At 38.4% G+C, this 23448-nt stretch overlaps 2 protein-coding genes across 2 annotated transcripts in view; one reads left to right on the forward strand and one right to left on the reverse strand.

Moving 5' to 3' along the window:
- Positions 1–4307: 4307 nt before the first annotated feature.
- faim2b (Fas apoptotic inhibitory molecule 2b) lies at positions 4308–11942 on the forward strand (the record flags this gene model as incomplete). The annotated part of the gene is made up of 12 exons (XM_083888515.1): positions 4308–4322; positions 4713–4761; positions 5614–5681; positions 5778–5842; positions 5929–5982; positions 6091–6141; positions 6523–6562; positions 6672–6709; positions 6819–6906; positions 7037–7132; positions 11651–11704; positions 11793–11942. The coding sequence occupies 12 exons, from the start codon at positions 4308–4310 to the stop codon at positions 11940–11942; spliced, it is 768 nt and encodes a 255-aa protein (XP_083744641.1).
- A 9044-nt stretch (positions 11943–20986) lies between these two features.
- Positions 20987–23448, reverse strand: part of LOC310925954 (RNA-binding motif, single-stranded-interacting protein 2-like) — a gene marked incomplete at its 5' end in the record, with an annotated part of 39602 nt that continues 37140 nt past the window's right edge. The window contains 2 exons of the mRNA XM_083888035.1: positions 20987–21125; positions 22951–23038. Coding sequence (XP_083744161.1) covers positions 22958–23038 — 81 coding nt within the window. The 3' untranslated portion in view covers positions 20987–21125; positions 22951–22957. The remainder of the gene's footprint in view (positions 21126–22950; positions 23039–23448) is intronic.

Here is a 23448-nt window from a genome sequence, read left to right on the forward strand (position 1 = left end):
CCTGCGTTCTCCGGTTTCCTCGCACAGTTCAAAAACATGCAGAGGTTGAATGGACACAGTAGGTGTGAACGTGAGAGTGAATCATTGTTTGTCTCTGTGTGCTGTCCCTGCGATGGACTGACAGTCTGTCCAGGATGTGGCCCACGTTTCACCCTGTGTCAGCTGGGACTGGCTCCAGCAAAGAAAAAGAAAAAAAAACAGCAGTAGACAATGAATGGATGAATGTTGAGCACGCGCCATCTACTGGACAGGTCAGTAACAGCAGGAACAAATACAGTATTGGTAATAATATCTATAATAACATTTTAATGCTCAGTATTTATATATAAAACACTTTCCTATTGATGATGAACACTCAAAGCTGTTTATACTACATATAATCATTCACTGATTCACACCCATTCACTCACACTTTCATATTGCAACTACACTCTATATGGACATGTTTTGGGACGCCTGACCATTACACCAACTGTAATGACGTGCTCAAATACATATACAGTGCAGTTGGTCCCCCTTTTGCAGCTATAACAGCTTCCACACTTTTTTTTTTGAAACTCAATTTTAAAGTGTTTCTATTGGTATTCTATGTTGGACGAGATGACCTGGCTTACAATCTCTGTTCCACTTCATCCCAAAGGTGCTGGATGGGGTTGAGGTCAGGGCTCTGTGTGGGCCAGTTCAGTTCTTCCAAACCCATCCATCCATTACCTACCGCTTCATCCTCCACCAGAGGGTCGCGGGGGGTGCTGTGCCTATCTCAGCAGACAGAACCCGGAGAAAACCCACGCACACACGGGGAGAACATGCAAACTCCTTGCAGAAAGGCCCTTGTTCCGAAGTTGTTCCAAACAGGGCTCGAACCCAGGAACCCGGGTCTTCTTGCTGCAAAGGCCACTACACCAACTGTGGGCCCTGTTCTTCCAAACCATGTCTTTATAAATTCTTTCCTTTAGCCATGATGGAATAGAAAAGGGTCTTCCTGAAACTCAAATGTCTTGCAGAAAGCGTTAAGATTGTCCTCATACACTTCTGTTCATATAGAGTACATGCACACATCTTTCACACCTATTCACACGCTACAGCAGGGGTCTCAAACTCAAATGACCTGGGGGCCAATGTGCATCTATTATGGTCAAGAGGGGCCCGGTCTAGAGAACAAAAAGTGGAGGGGAAAAACAGCTGTTCACAATATTGCATCATGATATCACACGCATATTTAATAATACTATTTATGATGCAAAATGAATGTATTAATATAAAAAACAGACATTTATTTTAAATTACATAAATAAAAGTGTGGACAACTATATAAAAATTTGTGCCAGGAGCCATTTCGCCCGCTGCCATTCGTGGCTCAGGCCCTAACAAGTGTATATATGTAATTGAATGTTGTATATGATGCATTCAATAATGGGATAATGACCAAATGTCTTATTATTACTGTTATAAAAAACATTGCTAGCAAACATATATTATATTCTATCACCTCACTGGCAGCTGTGCCTCAGCTACACACTGTATTTAAAAGACGGTGAGGTCGTGGGCCATGTTTTCATTTATAACATGATATTGAGTGGGGGCGCATGTAATTGATTGGGGGGCCGCATTTGGCTCCCGGGCCGCCAGTTTGAGACCCCTGCGCTACAGCCATCAGGAACAACATGGCCAAGGACACATCTGCATGTTGACCCCCCAACCTTCCAGTTGCAAGACGACGCGCTCTACCACTGATCACCTGTCACTATATGAAAGAGTTGAATTAAATGACACATTAAAATATGGATTCTTATGATGTGCTTCTACACACTTTCAAACTCCGTCTGTCACTGACATGCTTACATTAATGAAATAGATTTGTATGTGAACGTGTTTGTGCATGAACACAGTGTAATGTCATTTTTAAGTCCATTGTATTTTCAGAAAATCTGGCATTCACAACCCCTGCAATGTTTTCAACTGAGATTGCAGCAACCATTATGAAGTCTTCAGGTCACTGTTGTCCATATTGTACGAATATAACTTTGATTTTCTCTCTGAAATCTCAGCTTTCAGTTCAGGTCTGGTCACCAGAGGCCTCCTGTCCAGACCTGAAGTGTTCACCTCTACAGCTCAAAGTGAAATCTGCTGAGGACGTTTCATCAGATACAGAATCACAGTGTGACTCCTGAACAGACCTTGTCCAGATTCCTTTTCGCCGTAACACAAACAAACCTGGTTTTGTGTCAGTGCACTTTGTTTGGGTTCTAATAAAAAAATATGTTACTGATATAACCTGTTTCCTCCCAACTTCAAACCAACTGCACACTCCCACGCACTAAAGAATTCCCAGTGACATGCAGTTCAAATCAAAACACGCTGATATAATCTGACTAATAACAATGATGTGTGTCACGTTCAGTCCGAAACATTCTGTTTGTTTCCCACAACATGAAGTTTTTAGTGACATTTTACACAAGATAAGAGCGTTGTGTCTGAGCTCTAATGTGTCTTCTCACAGTGTGAGCTCTCAATCTTTCCTTTTTCATATCTGCTCATTCAAAAACAGTTCAAAGAAGCAAATCTCAAAGGAAGTGCATGATTTTTGTTCTATGACTGACACGTTTTCTCCCTGTATCATATTGTCTTGTCTTCTGATGCCATCTAGTGGCCACACGAAGGAAGGGCGTAAAAGATCTAATAGGTTAATTTTTTTCAAATTAAATTATTGAATCTCTTCACATTTTAAATACCATTAGAATTTTCTTAGCGTCTACATTTTGAATCAATTATATGTCTACCCAACTAATTTTACATATGACTAAGAATACTTCTAAAAATATAAGCATAGTATAAACGAGAGACATTGTTCCAGTAAATTAACACTTCTATCTAACTTTATTTCCAGAATAACATAATAATATAACTTTTGTAAAGGATACAATTTATTGTTGAAAAATAGAACCATGGAGACCATTTATATTAATTTACACATGACATCTTGGATTATTATTGAGTCACATTTCAGTTATTTTACTATTGGGTTTTTATTTTAGTTGGATTTTCCTTCACTATGCATTGTGATCTTATTTTGCCTCCTGTTCTACTTTGTACCCAGCCACCATGTGTCCATGTGGTTCATATTTGAGCTGATAATATGGGTCCCAAGTGGGTTTGGCCGCGGTTTCCATGGTGGCCCCACCATTGTTCATCCATTTCAACCTTATGCCCACATTAGGAAACTTTCCAGACTTCCTGGGTACTAAGTGGGCAATGAAGTGCAGGTCCCATATGGCTTCAGTTGGCCTCACATAGGAAGCAAACATGCGTGGGGCCACCATGGAAAGCAATTTGGGACTCATATTATCAGCCCAAATAAAAACTTTATGGCGCCCACATGGACACACTGGCTGGATAGTTTCCAATTTTACTTCTTGTCCTTGTGTTTTCTCGAGGGATGAGCAGATACAATATTTGGGAATCGGGATACTGATCATAATCACTGGATCGGATATCAGAAACAGAAAATGTGAAGAAATTCTATATTTAGCATGTTTCTCTATGCACAATTGTAAAAGTGTAAATAAGAAAAATCATTAGAAAACAGTTTCCACCAGTGGACACTGCCCCACTAAAATGAGGATAAGGATTAAGTAATTAATCAAGTTATACAATTGCACATCTTAAAGTGGGTGAATCTCATTATTACTGTTTGTAAAAGGAATGCGCTTCATCTCATTAGACTGGCGTGACTACTTACTAAATCAGTCTCTTACACAAAGGGATGACATCACCAGTTTACGAGACCTGTACATAACAGGTCTTGTAAACTGGTGATGTCATCCTTTGTGTCATTCAAAGTGGGCATAACTAGTGGACAAATCACCACCTGTAATCTGTAATCTATAATCTATAATCTATAATCCATAATCTTTATTCCAATAATTTGATTTTTAGCAGGTCTCATTTTTTTTTTTTTTAATATTCCAGTAATTCAATATATAATATTTACTTTGTGACACTGTTTACAAGGTTTGCACAGGCGATGTCCTTATATTAGAGATCCCCCTATTTTCACCGCAGCAGTGGTTCAGTCTGGCTTTGTGTCAGTGTTTGGAAACTACCTGGACATTTCTGGAACGACCATTTGGATGAGACCGGGGGTGGTGAGGGATCAGGGTTAGAGAGAGATTAACCACATGGAGGCCTATAAAGCTCCAGCGTAATCTGCACACTGGAGATAAACTCACAGCAAGAACAACAGCACTGAGTGTTTCTGATCACAAACGAGAGAATCAGGAACTTAAAGGAGAAAAAAGGGGATAATCATGAAAAAGGGAAAGGTAGGTTTTTGATTTTTTTGCAATTTCTTTAGATTATTGACATTTGTCATTTGATTGGTCATGGATAGGAAATCTGGACTTTCCTATTCTGTTTAATGGCACCATTAGGGCCAAGTAAAAAAAAAAAAAATCCATTCTATATATTTACAATCAAAATAAATGAAATAGCACTTCTCTGTAGTCCAGTTGTAGCACAGTTGACATCTGTGGAGGATAAACAAAGATGGACATCCATCACATTCCTCCTTCCTAATCCTTTGAACACATCAATCATGGAGGATGTTTTCCAGACCAGTTACTGAGCTGCTTCAAGTTCTGTATGTGGATTATTTATATATGTATGTTAGGCTGCTGTTTTTACACAACTCAACAACTGTAATTCTATCCCAGCAGGTGACCGACGACAATGAACCTCCCACCTATCAGGAGGCAACAGCAGGTAAGAAAAATACATCCTTATCATTTGATTTTACTCTGTAATAATGCACCCTTATCAAGTTATTACAGGTCCAGTGTGTAACAGTTAGAAACTGCAGACCTATGACAAATATAAGGCTCTTCTGATCAGCTGTGTCAGAGAACTATGGTGGCCTTCACATACCAGAAAGGATGTTGTGAGTCTTAGTATGCGTCAGAAGTTTCTCTTTCAAAACAGGAAAACTCACGCTCTGATTAGTGTGTCCTTCTGGGCTACTGTAGAAATATGGAGGCACAAAATGCTGGCCTCTGTTTACTGGAAACTCAATTTGTTCTGCGCATGTGTGAAGTACGATTACTTCCTGTCAAAACTATTTATGACAGGTTCAGAGATTTTAAATAATGGCAGCCCAGGGAAAGGAAGTGTGCTCATAACTGGAAGGTTGCTGGGGCAAGGGCTGGGGTGCTCATGAGCAAGGCACTCAATCACAAATAAGTGCTGCCCACTGCTTCTGCAGCATCGCACTTTTATTACATTCTTAGTAGATGTAATAAAAAATAGTAAAAAATACAATAAAATACAATTAAACAGGTTTTGACTTCACATTTTGTATTACAAGTTATTCTTATTTAATACAATACATTGTTTATGTTATCTTTAGTTTTAGTAGTGTGTTTTTTTTCATACACAATAGTCAATCAACCGTCTCATACAGTAGCTCCATTTTATTTTAACCAGGCTTTCAAAATAAGCTTTTTATACTTCTTACACGTTTGCCATCAAGTACAAAAAAAACTTGGATTATCGTCTTTTCTGAAGTAAAAGATGAAGAAAAGTTTGAAGAAGTTTTTCTTCCCGCTTCTTTTTCTACAGGCTATGAGGAGATGGAGGCTCAGTTTGCCTGGGACGATAAGTTCATCAGGCAAACCTTCATCAGGAAGGTACTGATGACACTGACACAGAAAAAACACTCATTATAATAAATAAATAACATAAACTCCATAAACTCTCTGCTATAAACCCCTCTCATCCTGCAGGTCTACGCCATCCTCATGGTTCAGCTTCTGGTTACCCTGGCTATCATGAGTCTCTTTACATTTTGGTAAATACTTGTATTTTGTATTTATTTGACCTCTTTATTTAGAGTATAAATTACTAATTGAATCCCTTTAATGTTTATGTGTACAGCGCTCCTGTGAGGTTTTTCATTCAGACTCATCCCGGCTTGTACATGGCATCTTAGTAAGTTCCTGTGATAATATAACTTCCACGACATGATACATCACACCTTCTATTCCTTTGCATTTGTTTTGCTTATTAAGTTTTCTATTATCTTTTCCTCCTTTTTAGTATGATGTTCTTTGCCACCTACATTGCACTGTCCTGCTGTGGAGAGCTGAGGTAATGTTTTCTCTGGAATATCAATTAGGGCTGAAACAATGGATTATGAATCAATGACCAAATTAATTGTGAACTATTTTGATCATCGATCAATCAGTCTAGATAGTGTAGTCTAGAGTAATTTTATTTAATTTTTTTAAGAATTGAAACACGTTTCTCTGATTGTTCGGCTTCTTAAATGTGAATATGTTCTGGTTTCTTTAAACGGAATAATGTTTGTGCTATGGACAAAACAAGACATGGACTAAAAAAGCTTGAATAATCCAGTATAAAAATGATTGTTAGTTGCAGCCCTAAAATCAATAACCACACAAATATTAATAGCAGCACTTACAGAATGATGTCACTTGATTGTAAGACCTTTTAATTTTACCTGATCAGGAGGCAGTTTCCATGGAACATCATTCTCTTAGTTCTTTTTGTGAGTATTTCACATGATGAAATGTGACATATTACATTAAAATATAGTTGTATATTTATAAAAGACAACATCATATCTAATAAATATGGATTTCCTCTCCTCTTCTTAGACTTTAAGCATTTCCATCATGATGGGATTTGTGTCAAGGTAAAAAATTCTGAGATCAAATTTATGTGCATTTGACTGATTTTCAAGCCAAGTTGTTAGCGAGAAAGAGAAAGAGCTACGTTAACGCACACGTTTGCGTTCCCTGCAGCTTTTACAACACTCAGTCTGTGCTGCTGTGTGTGGGAATCACAGCTCTGGTGTGTCTTTCTGTCACTGTCTTCAGTTTTCAGAGCAAGGTGAGGAAAAACTGCTTATTAATAATTCATAATGAACGATTAATTTAAACCGGCTTTAGAGCAACAGAACTGACAGACGATGTTTAATTCCATCCTGGTGGGTTTTGTTTTTTCTCTTGCACTGTTGTAGATCGATGTCACGTCCTGTCAGGGCGTCCTGTTTTCTCTGTGCATGGTCATGCTTCTCTGTGCCATCACCATGTCCATTGTCGTCCCCTTTGGTTATGTAAGTTCACCATATTTCATGGTTATAGCAGTTGAAAACCCCACTCAGTCGCTCTGTTTAAGCTTCAGAAAGTATTTTAAACATTTAAACAGTTATTATGTGAGATACAGGTTATTATAGTAATGTTCTTTTTTTTCTTAAAAGGAGAACTGGACGTCACACATAGCTGTTTATCCCCCTGCTGATCTTTGACTAACATTTTTTCATAAATACAAACAATATTTAGTGCAGTTTTACATTTTTTTCCTTTGCTTTCTGACAAATCATTTTTTTTTTTTAATAGCAAATTGTGTATGTGTACATGTGTATCACAGCAGTTACATGCTTTGTGTTTTGTGGCTTACAACATAGTTGTAGAGGCAAGGCAAGGCAAGTTTATTTGTATAGCACCATTCTTACACAAGGCAATTCATAGTGCTTTACAGGCAGGATATACATTTGAAATTAAAACACAATCAATTAAAAAATCAAGTAAAGAAATTAAAACCATTTAAAACATCAAACAATTTAAAATCAAGCAGAAATGAGTGTAATATAAAATCATTTGAAATTTAAGCACAATAAATTCAAAAATCAATTATGAAATTAAAACAATTTAAAACATTAAACAATTTAAGATCAACAATTTAAAACATTTAACAACTTAAAATCATGCACAAAAAAATGCAATTTAAAATCATTATTTTAAAATTATTAAAATCATTAAAAAGGAAAGTTAAAGTGGTTAAAATTGGTAATATTAGAAAGCTGCAGTAAACAATAATGTTTTTAACCCTGATTTAAACAAGCTGACAGTTTGTGCACACCTCAGGTGTTCAGGGAGCTTGTTCCACCATTGAGGACCATAGAAGCTAAATGCAGCTTCGCCCTGCTTGGTTCTGACCCTGGGGACGCTGAGTAAACCTGTCCCTGATGACCTGAGGGGTCTGGACGCTTCATAATCAATGAGCAGCTCTGACATGTATTTAGGCCCAAGACCATTCAGCGACTTGTAGACTAGTAGCAGGATTTTAAACTCGATCCTTTGACTGACAGGGAGCCAGTGCAATGATTTAAGGACAGGTGTGATATGGTCCATTTTCTTACTGTTGAGAGTAATATATTAAAAATAATAACTGCTACACAACACATTTATAATATATTTAAAGGTGCATTATGTAATAATCATGTTTTGACATGTGGAGCCACCTACCGCCGTCTACCAATCATTGCAGTCAGTAGAGTCTCAGCTGCCGAGCAACCACGGGTTGCCAGTTACGTCAGAAAACGAAACCTAAAAGACCTTGGTATTTTGAATTTGAATGTAGCAACCGTTTTTGGCCACATTCTTACACATGGCACCTTTAACATTTCTAGCCTATACTCCAATTGATCCATTTTCATTTTGAAACAGTAGTCTAATGTTCTGTAGTAGAGCTTATTTTTACCGTTAATCAGTCGTACACATAGTATTGTTTGATTTTTAACTGAAGACATGTTGCTATGCTGTTTGTGTGTGTAAAAATACCATGTGGTGTGTTGTTATTGATAAGTATTTCTAAAAATGATTAGCTCACTACTAGAACGTGGTGAACTCCAGGGCTGACATCACTCACTCCGAGTTTTGTACAGCATTTGTACAGCTAGTAAATAATTAAAATGAACAAGTTGAAGTGGGTTAGGTTATCGCCACCTAGTGTAGTGGAAGCAAACACTTCATTCAATAAAATGCTTGTATACTGGGACAAGAAGCGCCCATCCAACACAAGACGATAATTTTGGACCTAATCTGGCCCTTTCAACAATCGTGAGATCCCAAATCCCCCGACTCTCCTTCCTGAAATCGTTTCACTAAAAGTTAAATGTGTGGTTCTGCTTTTTGTCTGACTCCTCAAGTTTATGCTTTCTCAGAATTAAAACAATGAAACTCACAAAGCCCTTTTCATCTGTGGTCTCCCACATTTTTAAAATCAAGTCAGATTTGAAAATCCTCTCGTGTGGGGCAGACTGTGCTACGATTATAGCTCGACTTAAGTGTGTATGGAAGTGTACTTAAATAATGGTCTGTCCTTCCAAACTCTATTTTTTGTCTGCAGTGTAGTTCCCTTATGTATTTCAAATGAATATACCAGTTAAATATTTAAAGGAGACATAATATACCCTATTTCTATACAAGTTAACCGAGTTCCCTGGTGTGACAGGAAACGACGACAGCGTCACTGAGGCTCTGGCAGCTAACAGCAGTTAGCATTTGGAAAAGAGATAATTTTGCCGTCTCTAGCCGGCACATTGCCGTTATATAGAAAATCTATCCACTGGACACGTACATCCTCTGAGGATGGAAGTTTGTGTAGAACTCAAGAACAAGAATAGAACACTTCGTCAACTTCCGCTCTTCCGGATACTATTGCCATAGCCTGCAATCTTGCGTTTTTAGGGACAAAGCGGAGCTCCACTAGTCTAACGTCAGCTTGTCTAACATCAGATTGTGTAACGTCAGATTGTGTGCGGAAGTCAGCATTGCTTGTTTTATCTCCTGTACTTAGACTGAGGAGGACCACAAAAACATGAGTAAGTCAGTCATCTTTTTTCACACTTTGCCGACTGATAGGGCCTCCAGAGTCCCGTATATAAGGATTTAAAGCGGACCTAGACCGGAAGTTCCAATTAACGCTGTTCTTTAGTGTGTATCTGTGTCCTTACCTTGTTTAAGAAGCCCTGAAGGTTCTAAACAAACAGTTCAGCCACTGCTGAGAACGCTGTGTTTTATTGTAATCTCGGGCTCAGCGAGATTTCTGAAAAAACCCGGCCCGGTTACAAAAACAGCAGTTCTCCTGAACAGCAGATCGTCCTGCTCCGGGCACTAGTCCAGGCACATCCGGTTGCGTACATTGAACCGCAGAAGAAGAATAACGTCCGTTGTGGAGGTGTTTCTCGAGCGACAGTGTCTTCTGACTCTGGGTCTGAATCTGGGTCAAAGTCATAAAAGGGACTGCGGCGGGGAGTCGTGACGAAGCTATTTTTAAACATTGTTAAAACAATGTTTTGATAATGAGTAGCAGGGCATCCACCGTTCCAGAGGGGGGAGATGTGCTTCTGAGAGCAGGTGTGCTGATTATGTCATTTCCAGGTACTGGCCAATCACAACACAGTCTGTCTTCTGGTTGTGAGAGTTGAGTCTGAAATATCGCGGCTGGGAAACACCGTCAGAAAAGAGGATTACTATCGGCTTGTTTACAGCAACTAGGAGGTTTTTGACCATAAAAACAAGTTAATGTATGTAAGTAGATCTCCATAACTAACATAATATATGTGCAACAGAACCACTCTATGTGAGCTTTAAATTATGAAAAAAGTAAATTTTGCATAACATGTTCCGTTTAATACATGAATCTATACGTTGTCAAATAGACCTAAATGTAAAGTTCTGAAAAAAAAATGTGTAAACTTTAAATTGCAGTATAATTTCAAAAGCCCTCTCAGTCGCTTCATTCTGGTGCCAGTGCTACAACCAGGCCTGTGAGTGAGGAGACTCTTCCCCTCTTCCCTAATCCCAATAAACCACTAGCAACACACAAAACAAACACAAGCACAAACTGTTCACTGACTGTGTGTGGTTCAAGAGAAGACCATGAACCACACACAGCTGTGACGATCAGGCCTTTTATACAGGAAGCTGCTCCTGTGCTGGACCAATCAGCCCCCAGGATCCACCGACACACTCACACACGCGCACACACACGCACACACGTCATTCAATCAAGGATACACACCTGCAACCACCACACCAAGGTTATTTTAATGAAAACTAACAAAATAACGAAAACTAAAACATGATTCTTACTCTTAACTACAGTTACAGAGATCTTTAATTAATTTTTTACTCGTCATATATGTCACTTTTGCCATTCATGTGTGTGCAGTTTGACGTTATAGATATCTACAATTCCAGTCCTAATTCAAATTCAAGATATCTTTAATTGTCCTCAATTTTTAGATATCTTGAATTAAGATTCAGATAGTCAAGATAAAGTTGTAGATATCTCAAACCTGTGACAAGTCATATTGGAATGATAGATATGCACATTTATCAGCAACTGAAATGTAAATATCTATAATGACAAACCCCATACACATTAATGACAAAAGTGAGGTCATTGTGCCCAGTAAAAACTGAATCACAGATATCTGTAACTGTAGTTTTGACGAGTCAAAATGGCGTCACAGATATCTGTAATGGTAATTCCAGATGGATTAAATGTTAAAAAGGCTTCACATAGACACACACACAGGGGAAAGGAAGACACGACACCAGGGTGGTAACAGTGTGTTCCAGTCATCCAGTGTAGAAAACGACGTTGTCTAAAATAGCTGTGATTATTAAACAGCATTCACAGGTTAATACCTCAGGCACTGTGGCTGTATTTGGGTGTGCGTCAGGGGATTAGCTCCAAAGCACTTTACTGTGTCACCTAAATTAGCAACACGTCTCTATCCTTCTTAACACTGTTCTGTAACGCTTTTATTGTTCTGACACAGGTTCCCTGGTTACATGCTGTTTACGCCGTGATAGGAGCCATCGTCTTCACACTGGTGAGAAGCAGATGCTTCAACATAATTTTAAACGAAATGATACATGTTTCCTCATTGAATTCCTTTTCTCTGCCTCTTTCTGCTACAGTTCCTTGCATTTGACACTCAGATGCTGTTAGGAAACAAGCGCTATGCCATAAGTCCAGAGGAATATATCTTTGCCACCCTCAGCATCTACCTGGACATTATTTACCTGTTTAGCTTCCTGCTACAGATCACAGGACAAGGGCGCGACTGAAGAATCTCTGCTCTGTTTCACCTCTCAGACAAATCAGGAATTCTCACGCGTCAGAAACTGAAAGCAAAGTGAGCACAGCCTTGTTCACCTTGTTTTTTGGCTGTGTCATCTTTGTCCCAACCTCACCTACATCACACCTCAACACAGTATGTCTGATCATTCCTGTTAACCGTCCCACAGTCACTGTGTGTTCAAACAGACACGAGGCCCATAAGTGGATAAAACTTTCTGTCCAACACTGAGCCAGAAATTTATGAGAGCTGCTCTGTAAATAACTGTGTCTTTAAAGCTATGTAGATGTACAGAACATATATTTATGTCTTCCTGAGGTCCAAAACAACCATACAAACCCATCTTTGTGAGGACATTTTGACCTTGTGGGGACATTGTGTCTGGGCCCCACAGCTTTAAAGGTCTTTTTCAGGGTTAAGACCTATTTTTAGGGTTAGGTAAAGATAAGACAACATACTGGTTCTCACCAAACAGAGCACAGAACCACAGGAAAGGCACAACCTTACATTTATTTTTATTATTATTATTATTATTATTATTATTATTATTATTATTATTATTATTATTATTATTATTAATAAGTAAATAATGATAATAAAATAGGTTAAGTCAAATATGCTCTAATAGAAATCCCCAAAGAAAAGTCAAGTAATGAATCCTAGGGAGAGTTAGGATTCCACGGTAGAGTTAAAAAAGGACCCGGCAAGACAGGAAGTGAATAAAAAAATGGGGGAAAAAAGTTTAGGTTAAGGTCGAGGACTTTGTTGTGATTGTTAAGGTTAAGGTAAGGGGCTAGGGAATGCATTATGTCTGAGTATTCTCACTAAGACATAAAGAAGGTCTTATGTGTAGAGTTTTGTGAGGACAAAAAAACATATAAACCTTAGAAAGTGAGGACATTTTAGGAAAGTAAGGACAATTGGGTTTACTAACCTAAACCCAATTGTCCTTACTTTCCTAAAATGTCCTCAGTTTAGGTATTTAGGTTAAGGGGCTCAGGAATGCATTATGTCTACGAGGGTCCTCACTACGAATGCTGCACACGTGTATGTGTGTGTGTCTGTGTAAGGACCTTTTCTTTGACATAAGCGCTGACCTTGTCAGGACCAGCAGTCGTCATGGCAACACCAACCTGTACTAATGATGCAAAACGTCATTTCTGAGAGCGTGGTTATGTCCAGGGCTGATGTGGGATGACACTTTGTATAGGCTGATGGAGTGAATGGAAGTGTGTGTGTGTGTGTGTGTGTGTGTGTGTGTGTGTGTGTGTGTGTGTGTGTGTGTGTGTGTGTGTGTGTGTGTGCGCGCGCGCGCGTGTGTGTGTTATGTTTCCATTCACTTCCAGACTGAAGTAAACAAAGGCCAAACATGAAGGGAAAAAAACGTGTTAGTCTCTGCACACACAGTACTTTCAGTCATTTAGTCATAAGTAGAATGTTTTGTCTGACTTAACTGTGGCCTTTGGGGTGAAATAGAAAACATACATTTTAACAAACTGACCAGATTTTAAGCTTCTTTTTTAAGCTAAATATTTAACCTACATCATAAATTGACCTTAACATATGACATAATGTTTTTATAAGGACATTGTACAGCTGTGTACATATAACTCTGTCATTACAAAAATATAACAAAACTGAAGACTCAACAGTTCGATGTCTATCTTTCATGATTCTTTTTGCTGAAACTGACACAAACCACAGCATGGTTGCCACACAATGAAAGAATCTTACTCTGCCATATGTTCGACCTTTTCATATCAGTCCATCTTTGAGTCAATGTTTGTGCCACATTTAAAGAAGTTCCTTCATGTGGTTTTGAAATATTGAGTGTGTGGGAATATTGCTTCACAACAATATCCTGGCTTTCACGAGGCCTCAAACCAAATGAGTCAGACTGAATATTGATGCCAAATTTGTAGAAATTCCCGTAAAACATTCCTGAGAGTATTTTTTTAGAAAAAAATCATCCATCCTCAATTTCACACTCTGTAACCCTGAACACAATGAGAGGATTTAGAAAATGCCAGATGATTGATGAGCAACATCTTGACCCATCTATCACCACAATCCTGCAGGAATCATCACGTAATATTGAAAAGTTACTTCACACGAGGCAAACTGTTCTCGTCTGTGGTGGAAAGAGCAACTTCATGTTCTCAGGGATGTCAGAGGGTGAACACACATTTCTTTGACAATACAATGTTTCCCTCTACTGGCACTAGGCAGAATTACAGCTACTTTTACTGTTTTCCTTTTAAGGTCCAGTGTGTAAGAATTAGAGACATCTAATAGTGAGACTGCATATTTTTAAAAAACTGGAGGAAAGTGTCAGGGAACAATGGTGATGTTCTATATTTGCGTAGAAAGCTTCTGCTTCCTCAACAAAGCAAGGCAGTTTGCCTAAAGTACAAATAAAAGTCTTAGTCTTAGGTATGAAAACCAAACTGTACACTTAAACATACTTTGGGGTATTTTACTAATAAAAAAAAATAAAATAAACCTAAATGTGAAACACTGGACCTGTAATGTAATGACCTGTAACAAATCCTACAGCGTATGTGGACTTGAAAACTGTTCTACTGAAACACAGTAGAACATAGTACTTAGTATACTGCTAATACCTGCTTAATTTACCATATCATGTTTACCTCTCCTGATGTGTATATAACTTTGAAACAAATACCCTAATATCATGTCGACATGGATAAATCAATTAATTTAATGCTAATTTATCACTAATATAATATATCGTTAACATGACATGTCTTTCATTTCAGATCCTTGCTTTGTTCTGAATTTTACGCTTTTTTGACCATGTCAGGACCTCAACGTGGACACAGTGTGTAATCCCTGGAGTACAGTACAGGGAGAGGAAGTGGATGAATTTATTTGGCACTGTCTAAAGTCTTGTTTAGACTGCAGCCCAAATTTTGTAAGCATATCCAATCAGAATCTGGGAAAATTATGTATTGCAAGTGATCAGATCGGACCTGTGTGTGTCCGTACTGACATCATGTTACAGGCCACGCCCCAGAAAAACAAGTAGCTTAAAGGTACAATATGTAGTATTTATGGGTTTATATAACCCAAAATCCACTTTTTTATACATATTATGTGCTCCTGCATTGTCTAGTCGCTGTATAATAGTTTTTGTTTCATTTTCGTAGTGTTTCAAAAAGTCATGTAAAATAACATGACCGCGGACCGCGGTTGCATAGCCACTGTTAGCAGCGAGACGCCATGTTTCTACCGGAGCCTGTAAGGACAAACGCGAGAGAACAAAACAAGCGTCTCTTTACTTGTAGCGGAAGTCCCGCCTCCTCTCTCTCCGCTTCGACTGCTACGGCCGTGGTAGCTCGCCCTCTCCCTCGCCTCACGAACCTCATCTGCTGACACGGAGAAAGACGACGAGGACGACATTTGACCAGCTGCGGATACTGTAGCGTTCAGGGAAGGGAGGGGGTGAGGAGAGCAGCAGGTCTTTGTTGTAAATTTCAGCCTCTCCTCTAGATGGCACTATAAACTACTTATTTCCCCTTTAAACAACGGGTTATGTGGAGCTATGCGGCAAACTTTCTTCTGATTTTAATATTTGTCTTCCACTGCGTCATGCCTTCAACGTGCATCCCATTAACTTCCGTCTCTCCGGATCTACGTCGTTGTTGTTGAAGTCGCTTGACTCTCGCTGCAAGTGACGCAGAAGACACTTTGAAATTCTATCTGAGATGTTCAGATTGAATCAGATTGATCAGAATCACATTCAAAACCACCTCTGTATTATTTGAATGTGTTCTCATGTGTTTTTCCAGCTGTCCAGATCAAAAATGGGCCTTTCGGTCGTTAGCTGCTAAAACCAGACGTGTCAAAGGGAGCTGTAGCATTGTTCTCATCTTCTTTGGTAGGAATGTGTCCTATTCCCTGCATTCAGACTTGTACTGCCACCCAATGGTAAAGTCAGATACTACAGGACCTGATGCGAGCGTATACCAGGGTAGTAAAAGAAGTATACCAGGGACTTAAGCCCAATTTTTACTTGTTCGTAAAGTGCTCTACGTTGGTTACGGAGAGCCTATCGAAGAGCCTCTCCTATTTTTAAAATGTCTGTCACTCCGTCAAGGGACAACGGAGACGGCAAGGGCTGCGATTGGTCCTCTAAAAACATAGTTTTCAGAATGACTTTCCCAGTTTGATGACTATCACAACGTAGACACTGGCAGCGCCATTTTCAAAACACGGACTACTAGCACGAAGACGCATTTGAGATGAATCCAATTGAAGAACGCATAGCCAAAGAAGTGAGGAAATACCAAAACCTCTATGTTACCTCCTTAAAATCGTACAAGGACGCGCTGATGACAAGTAATTCCTGGTTGGAAATAGCCAAGGCAGTGGACTTGTCGAGCATCAGTATTTCACATCTCCATTTTTGTATCAGAAGTATCTGTGTTTCAATGTTATTCAGCTGCAACAACAACAACAGTCTTTCTCTCTCAGACGCCATTGCACACTGTAGCCGGACAACAACAACAACCAACAACGTTACCGACCATTGTCGTCATGGGACTAGGCCAGTCTCGCGTAGCAACCCCTACTGATCGGCCGGGAAATTGCATTGCGTATCCGGCACCATGACGGAGAACTATGAGGGCTCGAGAGGTCTCCGTGGTTACGCAGTTGGATAGAGCATTACGCAGTTGTAGAAGTGTAATCACTGCTTTAAAGGGAGAAGCTGGCAGAAGAAGACTCATCGGAGTACAATGATACAATCAACAATGATGAGAACCACAGTCCACTCAATCATCGAAACAAGACTTTTATTAAAAAAAAGAGAAAAACAGACATATTCAAATTCAAAGAGAAAAAAACCAAGAAAGAAGGAAAATCTTATCTCAATCAATAAAAAGTAAAAACACAAGTTACAGAAAATGTTTAGCAACTCTGGCACAGGAAGACAAAAGTAGCCAAGTGGCTTTGCAAAATAACCAAATATCAAAACCTCTTTCCTCTACCAAAACTGTACAAAATGAGTTCTTGTATAAATAAGAAAACTGTTCACAAACAGGAAGTGAGACGAAGCCCAGTCGCGTTTTCAAAATGTCCGACTCACACAATTGTGGTTCATACAGGGTTCAGCAACGAGTTTAGTATAGTTTTTAATTTACCTGCCCATTAAAATAACCATTAGCTTCTTTTAACTTCATATTAGTATTATAAAAGTATATTTTAAACCATACCAACCCTGGTATAAACAGAATTAAATGAAAAAAAAACATTTTGATAACACGGACTGGATGATGTCTAACCTCCTGCTGAGAAATCCTGTTTTAGCAGCAAAATGTTTTGAAGCTATGAAATAAACTGTCACCTCCACATTAGAATCATCCAAAAAAATTAAATCTAATTGCTATTGACCAAAATTTATAAGTGCAAGATTTAAAGAAAAATAATCATATATTGTGTACTTCAGTACACCACTGATCATAGTACTCCTCTAAACTAAATGTAACAGGTTTCTATAGAGCTCATGACGCAAACCCATTTTAGAGCATCATTGTATCTCTGTGGACACGTTTATAGAAAAACAAAAATTAAAATAAATAAAACAAAAATAAATAAACACTGTGTTGTAACAAGTGGTCATTTCATAGTTCCAAAATCCTGTTTTTTCTGTATTAAAAGTGATGGCTAATACATGGAATATCATTTCTCTGAACATACAAACAATATCCATGACATTTTCCTTCATGGTGCACTGAATCTTGCTAGTCACTGTGTTTTCAGGACAGATTGTAAATCATAAAAAAACAAACACGAAGAAAACACACGAGGAGAAACAAACAGGGAAAAAAAGGGGCTATTTATAAAAATTTGCTCTCTGGTCTGAAACCTCTCACCCTCATAAAAGCTGAATGACACAGTTGATTTAATGAAATATGCCCAACTTTCATAACGTGGACTGGAGCTCAGCCCTGAAACCTTTGATTTTAGTGTTCCGTGTCACAAGTACTGACCAGGTCAACCACACTGCAGAGGAAACGACCACAGAGTCTGTTTTAATGTTACTCTGGCAGGTATTTGTCTGTCTGTGGGATCAAAATACACTATATGGACAAAAGTATTTGGCTACACCTGCTAAATATTACATTGAGGTGCTTCTATCAGGCTTCAATCTTAAACGCTTCAGCAGACCAAGACATATCGGACAATGCTATGCTCCAATTATGTGGCAACAGTTTCTATTCCAACATGACTGTGTGCCCCAGTGCACAACACAAGGAATATAAAGACATGGTTTGACGAGTGTGGAAGAAGTTGACTGGTCCTGAACTCAAAACCCATCGAGCACCTTTGGGACGAACTGGAACAGTTGGACTTCTCATCCAACAGCAAAGGTCTGACCTCATAAAAGCTCTACAGGATGAATGAACACGGAGTCCCTTAGAAACACTTCAGGAAAGTCTACCAATAAGTGTGGAGGTTGTTATAGCTGCAAAAAGGGAACCAACTTTATAATAAAGTAAGGTATATGTATTTAAAGGGAAATCTGTCTGCCTGTCTATCTATCTATCCACTAAGAGAAGTAGTGTGCTATGCATCTGCCATTGGGGAATAGCATTGATATTCCACTGTATTTGCATCAAATCTGATGGTGTTAGCCAATATTATTCTGCATGATATATATCAACTATCTTTAAGTTCCTAACGTTCAATTTTGAACATTTCTACTTCATTAAAATTCCTGTTAATTCTCATGGAAAGTTTCCAAATTTAAACATTCCCATAATCTCAAAACCCCAATGCCCATAAACATGACATACATTCATGTATGTAGACACCCTTGTTGCAGTCTTTTTCTTTCTGAATCCGTCTGTGGGTGAGAGCAGTTTCGACTGAGAGCTAAAAACAACTGGGACTACAACATCTTTGGTTGCAGAGAAAACACACAGCAAAACAATCACATGTGGAGATAAAAAAAACAAAAAACTAAAAACAATAATCGGAAACAGAATCATCAAACTGCGTGCGTTGAGAGAAAGACGTCATCAAACTGCGTTTCACAGTGGATTCAGACATAACCGGCGGAAGAGCAGGAATAAAAAGCGCCTTAAAAGTTTATAGCTCACACAACGACTTAAATTGGTGGCCTTCAAACACGGCTGTTGCCTTTTCTGTAGTATATACAACTCGGTGTCAATCTTGTGAAACATCGGGCAGTTTTATTGAGAGGAAAAAAACAAACCATTAAGGCTTTGATAGAAATAGTTTCTGCAGAATTTGGAAATCACTTAAAAATTCATTTAGACTTGCCGTCTCACTAAAGGCTGTAAGAATCATCTTTAATGGCACTTCCATGGTCTAGTGAGCAGTCCTTTGAAAAAAAAAAAAAAACTTTTATAATCTACATATCTACAGCGTTTGATGTCTGTATAAATTAAAGTTTAACATATTTGCAAGTAGTGTACGTGGTGACGTGAGCTTCACTCGACATGCATGAACAAACCACTTCAGGACAGACATCACAAGGACGGGAACGCAGGTTTTTTCCCCCCGTGTGTATAAAACAAAACAGGACGAGAAAAACAGCATCAATCCCTACGAGACACACTATCTATCATCTACTCTCTAGGAAAAGCTCAAATCTACAGCTAGAATTGTATATACTTCAAAGATAGAGTCATCAAAATTAAGGCAAATTAGCACAAAAAAGGTTTTCAAGTGACAGAGAAAAACAAAAAGACATTTAAACTTTCTACAAACTAAAAAAAACCCCATCAGACAGACAGAGAATCAAAGTCAGGTGACAACAGCAGCATTGAACAAAAGAAAAAAAGACAACAACTCCCTTATCTCATCAGACAAATTATTCTCAGGGATTTCTGTTAGTCTTCTATTTGATTTCCCTCATTGCTTTTGCTAAAAAAAAAAAAAAAACACGTTTTCAGGAATCTTAACCGCTCAAATCTAAAGCACGTTCGTGTCCATCACTCTGACAGATGATGAATTTAATGATACCTGAAGGTTTGCCACAATAAAACCGCTTAAAACCACTTCCCGTGGGCGTCGACCTTCGATGGCGTTCAGGATGACTAATGGTGTTGTTTTTGATCGAGAGAATGAACTGAAAGTTCATCCAAACATCAGAAACCACATTACAGCTCTCTGCTCACTGTGTGGATTTAAGTCGCTGTCATCTCGTCTTCTACAGGCTACAGAGTGTTAAATAACATTTACATAAATGTGTGTTTTTCGATGATCTAAAAACTCTAAAAAATAGAACTATAATTCAAATATAAATAGAATGAATTGATTGTCTTTTGTTCATGTGTGACGGAATGGTCTACATTTAACTTGAATTCGTTTGACTTCGGTATATAAAGAGTCAACGTTGTTGTTCTCTTCTGTGCGTGAGTAGAAATCTCTGCAGCAGTTACAGGAGAAGAAGTAGCTTTAAACGGTTTGTCCACACACACCAGACCAGCACAAAGTGTTGTTTTGTTTTAAATCTGTACAAACTGTTGCCTCCTGCTGCTGCAAATAGAATGTCAAACAACAGACATCAGGAAATAAAAATTCAAAGTTTGCATATTTTACAAAAAAAAATAAAAATAAAGACACATTGTGTTTCAACTCTTTCTTGAATCACCCTGAAACGTCCAGAATGCTTTTTCTTTTTTAAAAATAAGATTTTGTTATATTACGTGCACAAAAATAATGCTCTGTGTCTCTTCCTCCTCTCTTAAGTTTTTTTTTCTCTTTTTCTCTATGTTTCTTAAACTCGCTGTTATGATCCTTTTTTTTCAGTTATTAAAATAGATCAGAGCTTCTTTGAAGAAGATTCCACCTTTGGTTGATCAACTCTTGAGGATGTGAGCAGAAAGGTCCAATGAAGTAAGTGTTGTTGTTTTTTTTCTCTAAAAAACAAAAAAACAAAACAAAACAGGCACACACACACACACTCTCATACACACACACACACACACACACACACACACACACACACACACACACACACACACACACACACACACACACACACACACACACACACACACACACACTTTCCTTTTGTTATCCATGTTCAAGTCCAGGTGCTTGGTGATGGTGTGGGGCACTGATCTCTTCCAGCTGAATCCTCTGCTTGGATTCATTTCGTGCCCCCGGCCCCATCCTGACAGAGAGCACACACAGTCTGGATTAGGACTGGATTAGGATCACAATATCATTTTCTGCTTTTGCAAGTGGACAAAAGGTCATGCAACAGAATCTAATTTCTCTCAATCAAACAATAACAAAGGCCTAGTTTTTGATGACATCAGAAGCAGCGAATGGGATTTTTATCTCGTTATATCTTTAACTCTTAGAACACAGAGCATTTTGGCTGCTTTTTAAATACAGAGACTATAAGAATGTGCAACATAAAGTGTCTCATATCCTAGGCAAATATGCAAAAAGTACTCAAAGTGTTAAAAATCGGAGTGAATTTGTGAAATTGTGAAATACTTCACAGTTCAAAGTTCACTTGGCTTGTTTTTATGAACAAAAAGAAAAGAACAACGGTCTATTTTTGTGACTTCTGCACAATTATTGCTTCTTTCTCTCACCACTAAAAATGTGATATAAAATGGATCATAACTATGACTCAACAACACATAAGAAGACACATTTTTTTTAAAGCCTGAATATGTGACCACAAACCCTTAGGATGTCCATATAAGGAGTTGTGTGTTATTCCCTCGGCAATTTACCATGGGTGCACCTACGGCACAGATCCGTGCTGAGTGAGCACTAAGGGTTAATTATTTTTGCATTTGTGCTTTACAGAGAGAGGCAATGATTAATAAAATAAAAACAAAAAAACAAAACAAATGGCGAACTAGCAGTGGGGCAGAGCAGAGGCGGTAAAGCCCCTGACGTCTTTAAAAGACGACCAAAATGTCCCTTACCATGAAAAGAATTATAAAATTTCTTTGGATTTAAAGAGTATTTGAAATGTTCTGTCTAATGTCAGGAAGCAGCATGGCATCATGGGAATTCTTATCTTGTCGTCACTTTGTGCTTTACAGGAAGAACTTCAGCAGCAGAACACACAGACAAAGGCAATGAGTAGTTGCTTTAGTGAATGCTTTGTTTTAAATGTTGGAGTATTTGCCAGGTGCAAGATATACAAGGGTTATAATAAGTAGTGTGTCATAAAAGCCCAGCAAAAAGATGCCATTTTAAAAAAGTATGAGGACACATGAACAATCATCCCTGAAACAAATATAACAAGAAAGTAGACTGAAGTGTAAAATGTGCATCATACTAGTGAGGATGGACCTGCTGAGGAAATTCCTTGTGTGCCAAGGAAAATAATCAAATGGCCAACAGACTAAATACGCACATGAACATAACAACATGAACAGATTATAAATAACCCTCATGAGACACATCACATTACGTGTGAGTCAGGAGTCTCAGGAGCTCAATCTGAGGAAAAACATGAGCAAAATGATAAAACCCAATAAAAGACGAGAGGTTTGATTCACTTAGATGAACCAACTCAACCCAATGAACTACATAACAAGTGTTATGTTTAGCTTGTAAAGCCTTATGTTGCCCTTAGTAAACAAAAGGATTTTTATTATGAATGAAAAGGCTGTCTCAAATACAACCTTTCAAAATAGGCTGAGAACTAAATAAAAGGCTTATGTATGAAATACATAAACAATGATGAGGGTTTGGGGTAGGGTTATAATGTTTTGGTTTACGTTAAGTATAATATAAATATAAACCTTGGTTCGCGATCCATTAGTGACAAATACACAAATACCCAAAATGTCTTCAATGCATTGCAAAATTGATTGCTAATGATCGATTTGAAATGACTTTTTTGAACAAAACACAAAGCTCATAGTTAACAAAACACTGTGTTAGATATATTAGGTACCAACATTGTTTTGCAGCATTGCTAAAAGATCTATTTCTTCAAAAAAAAAGCTCAGTCACTGTCCTACCTTAGCTTCACTTGGTGTGTTGGTAAGAGTAGTTTGTGTGTTCTGCGGGAGTTTCCATAGCAACCTGTTGTTGTTGACTGCCATTCTCCTAAAAATGAGAATGGATTACTCTTTACCATAGACAGACTTTCATAAAATGACCATGATTTGTCATCAGAGGTAGAAATACTCACTTCACTAAAAACAATGGTACAGCAAGTATTATTCACAATGTAAATTTTGGCCTGTATCACCGCCCACACAATAATGCAGTTCATGGCAATATGACATATATGGGATTTTGATGATGCGCGTGGCTAACAGCTGTTGTTGCACAGCATAAAGGCTGTTGGTTTGCATCACAGTCCGGGCCTTTTTGTGCGGAGTTGCATGTTCTACCTGCGTGTGTGTATGGGGGGGGGGGTTCTCTGGTTAATTGGACACTCTAAATTGAGGGTTGTGACCCCGTCTTCTGCCCTATGTCGGCTGGGATTGGCACCAGCAGCCCCACAGCTCTGA

Source organism: Microchirus variegatus, assembly GCF_963457635.1.
Source record: "Microchirus variegatus genome assembly, chromosome: 4".
In the NCBI taxonomy this organism is placed as follows: domain Eukaryota; kingdom Metazoa; phylum Chordata; class Actinopteri; order Pleuronectiformes; family Soleidae; genus Microchirus; species Microchirus variegatus.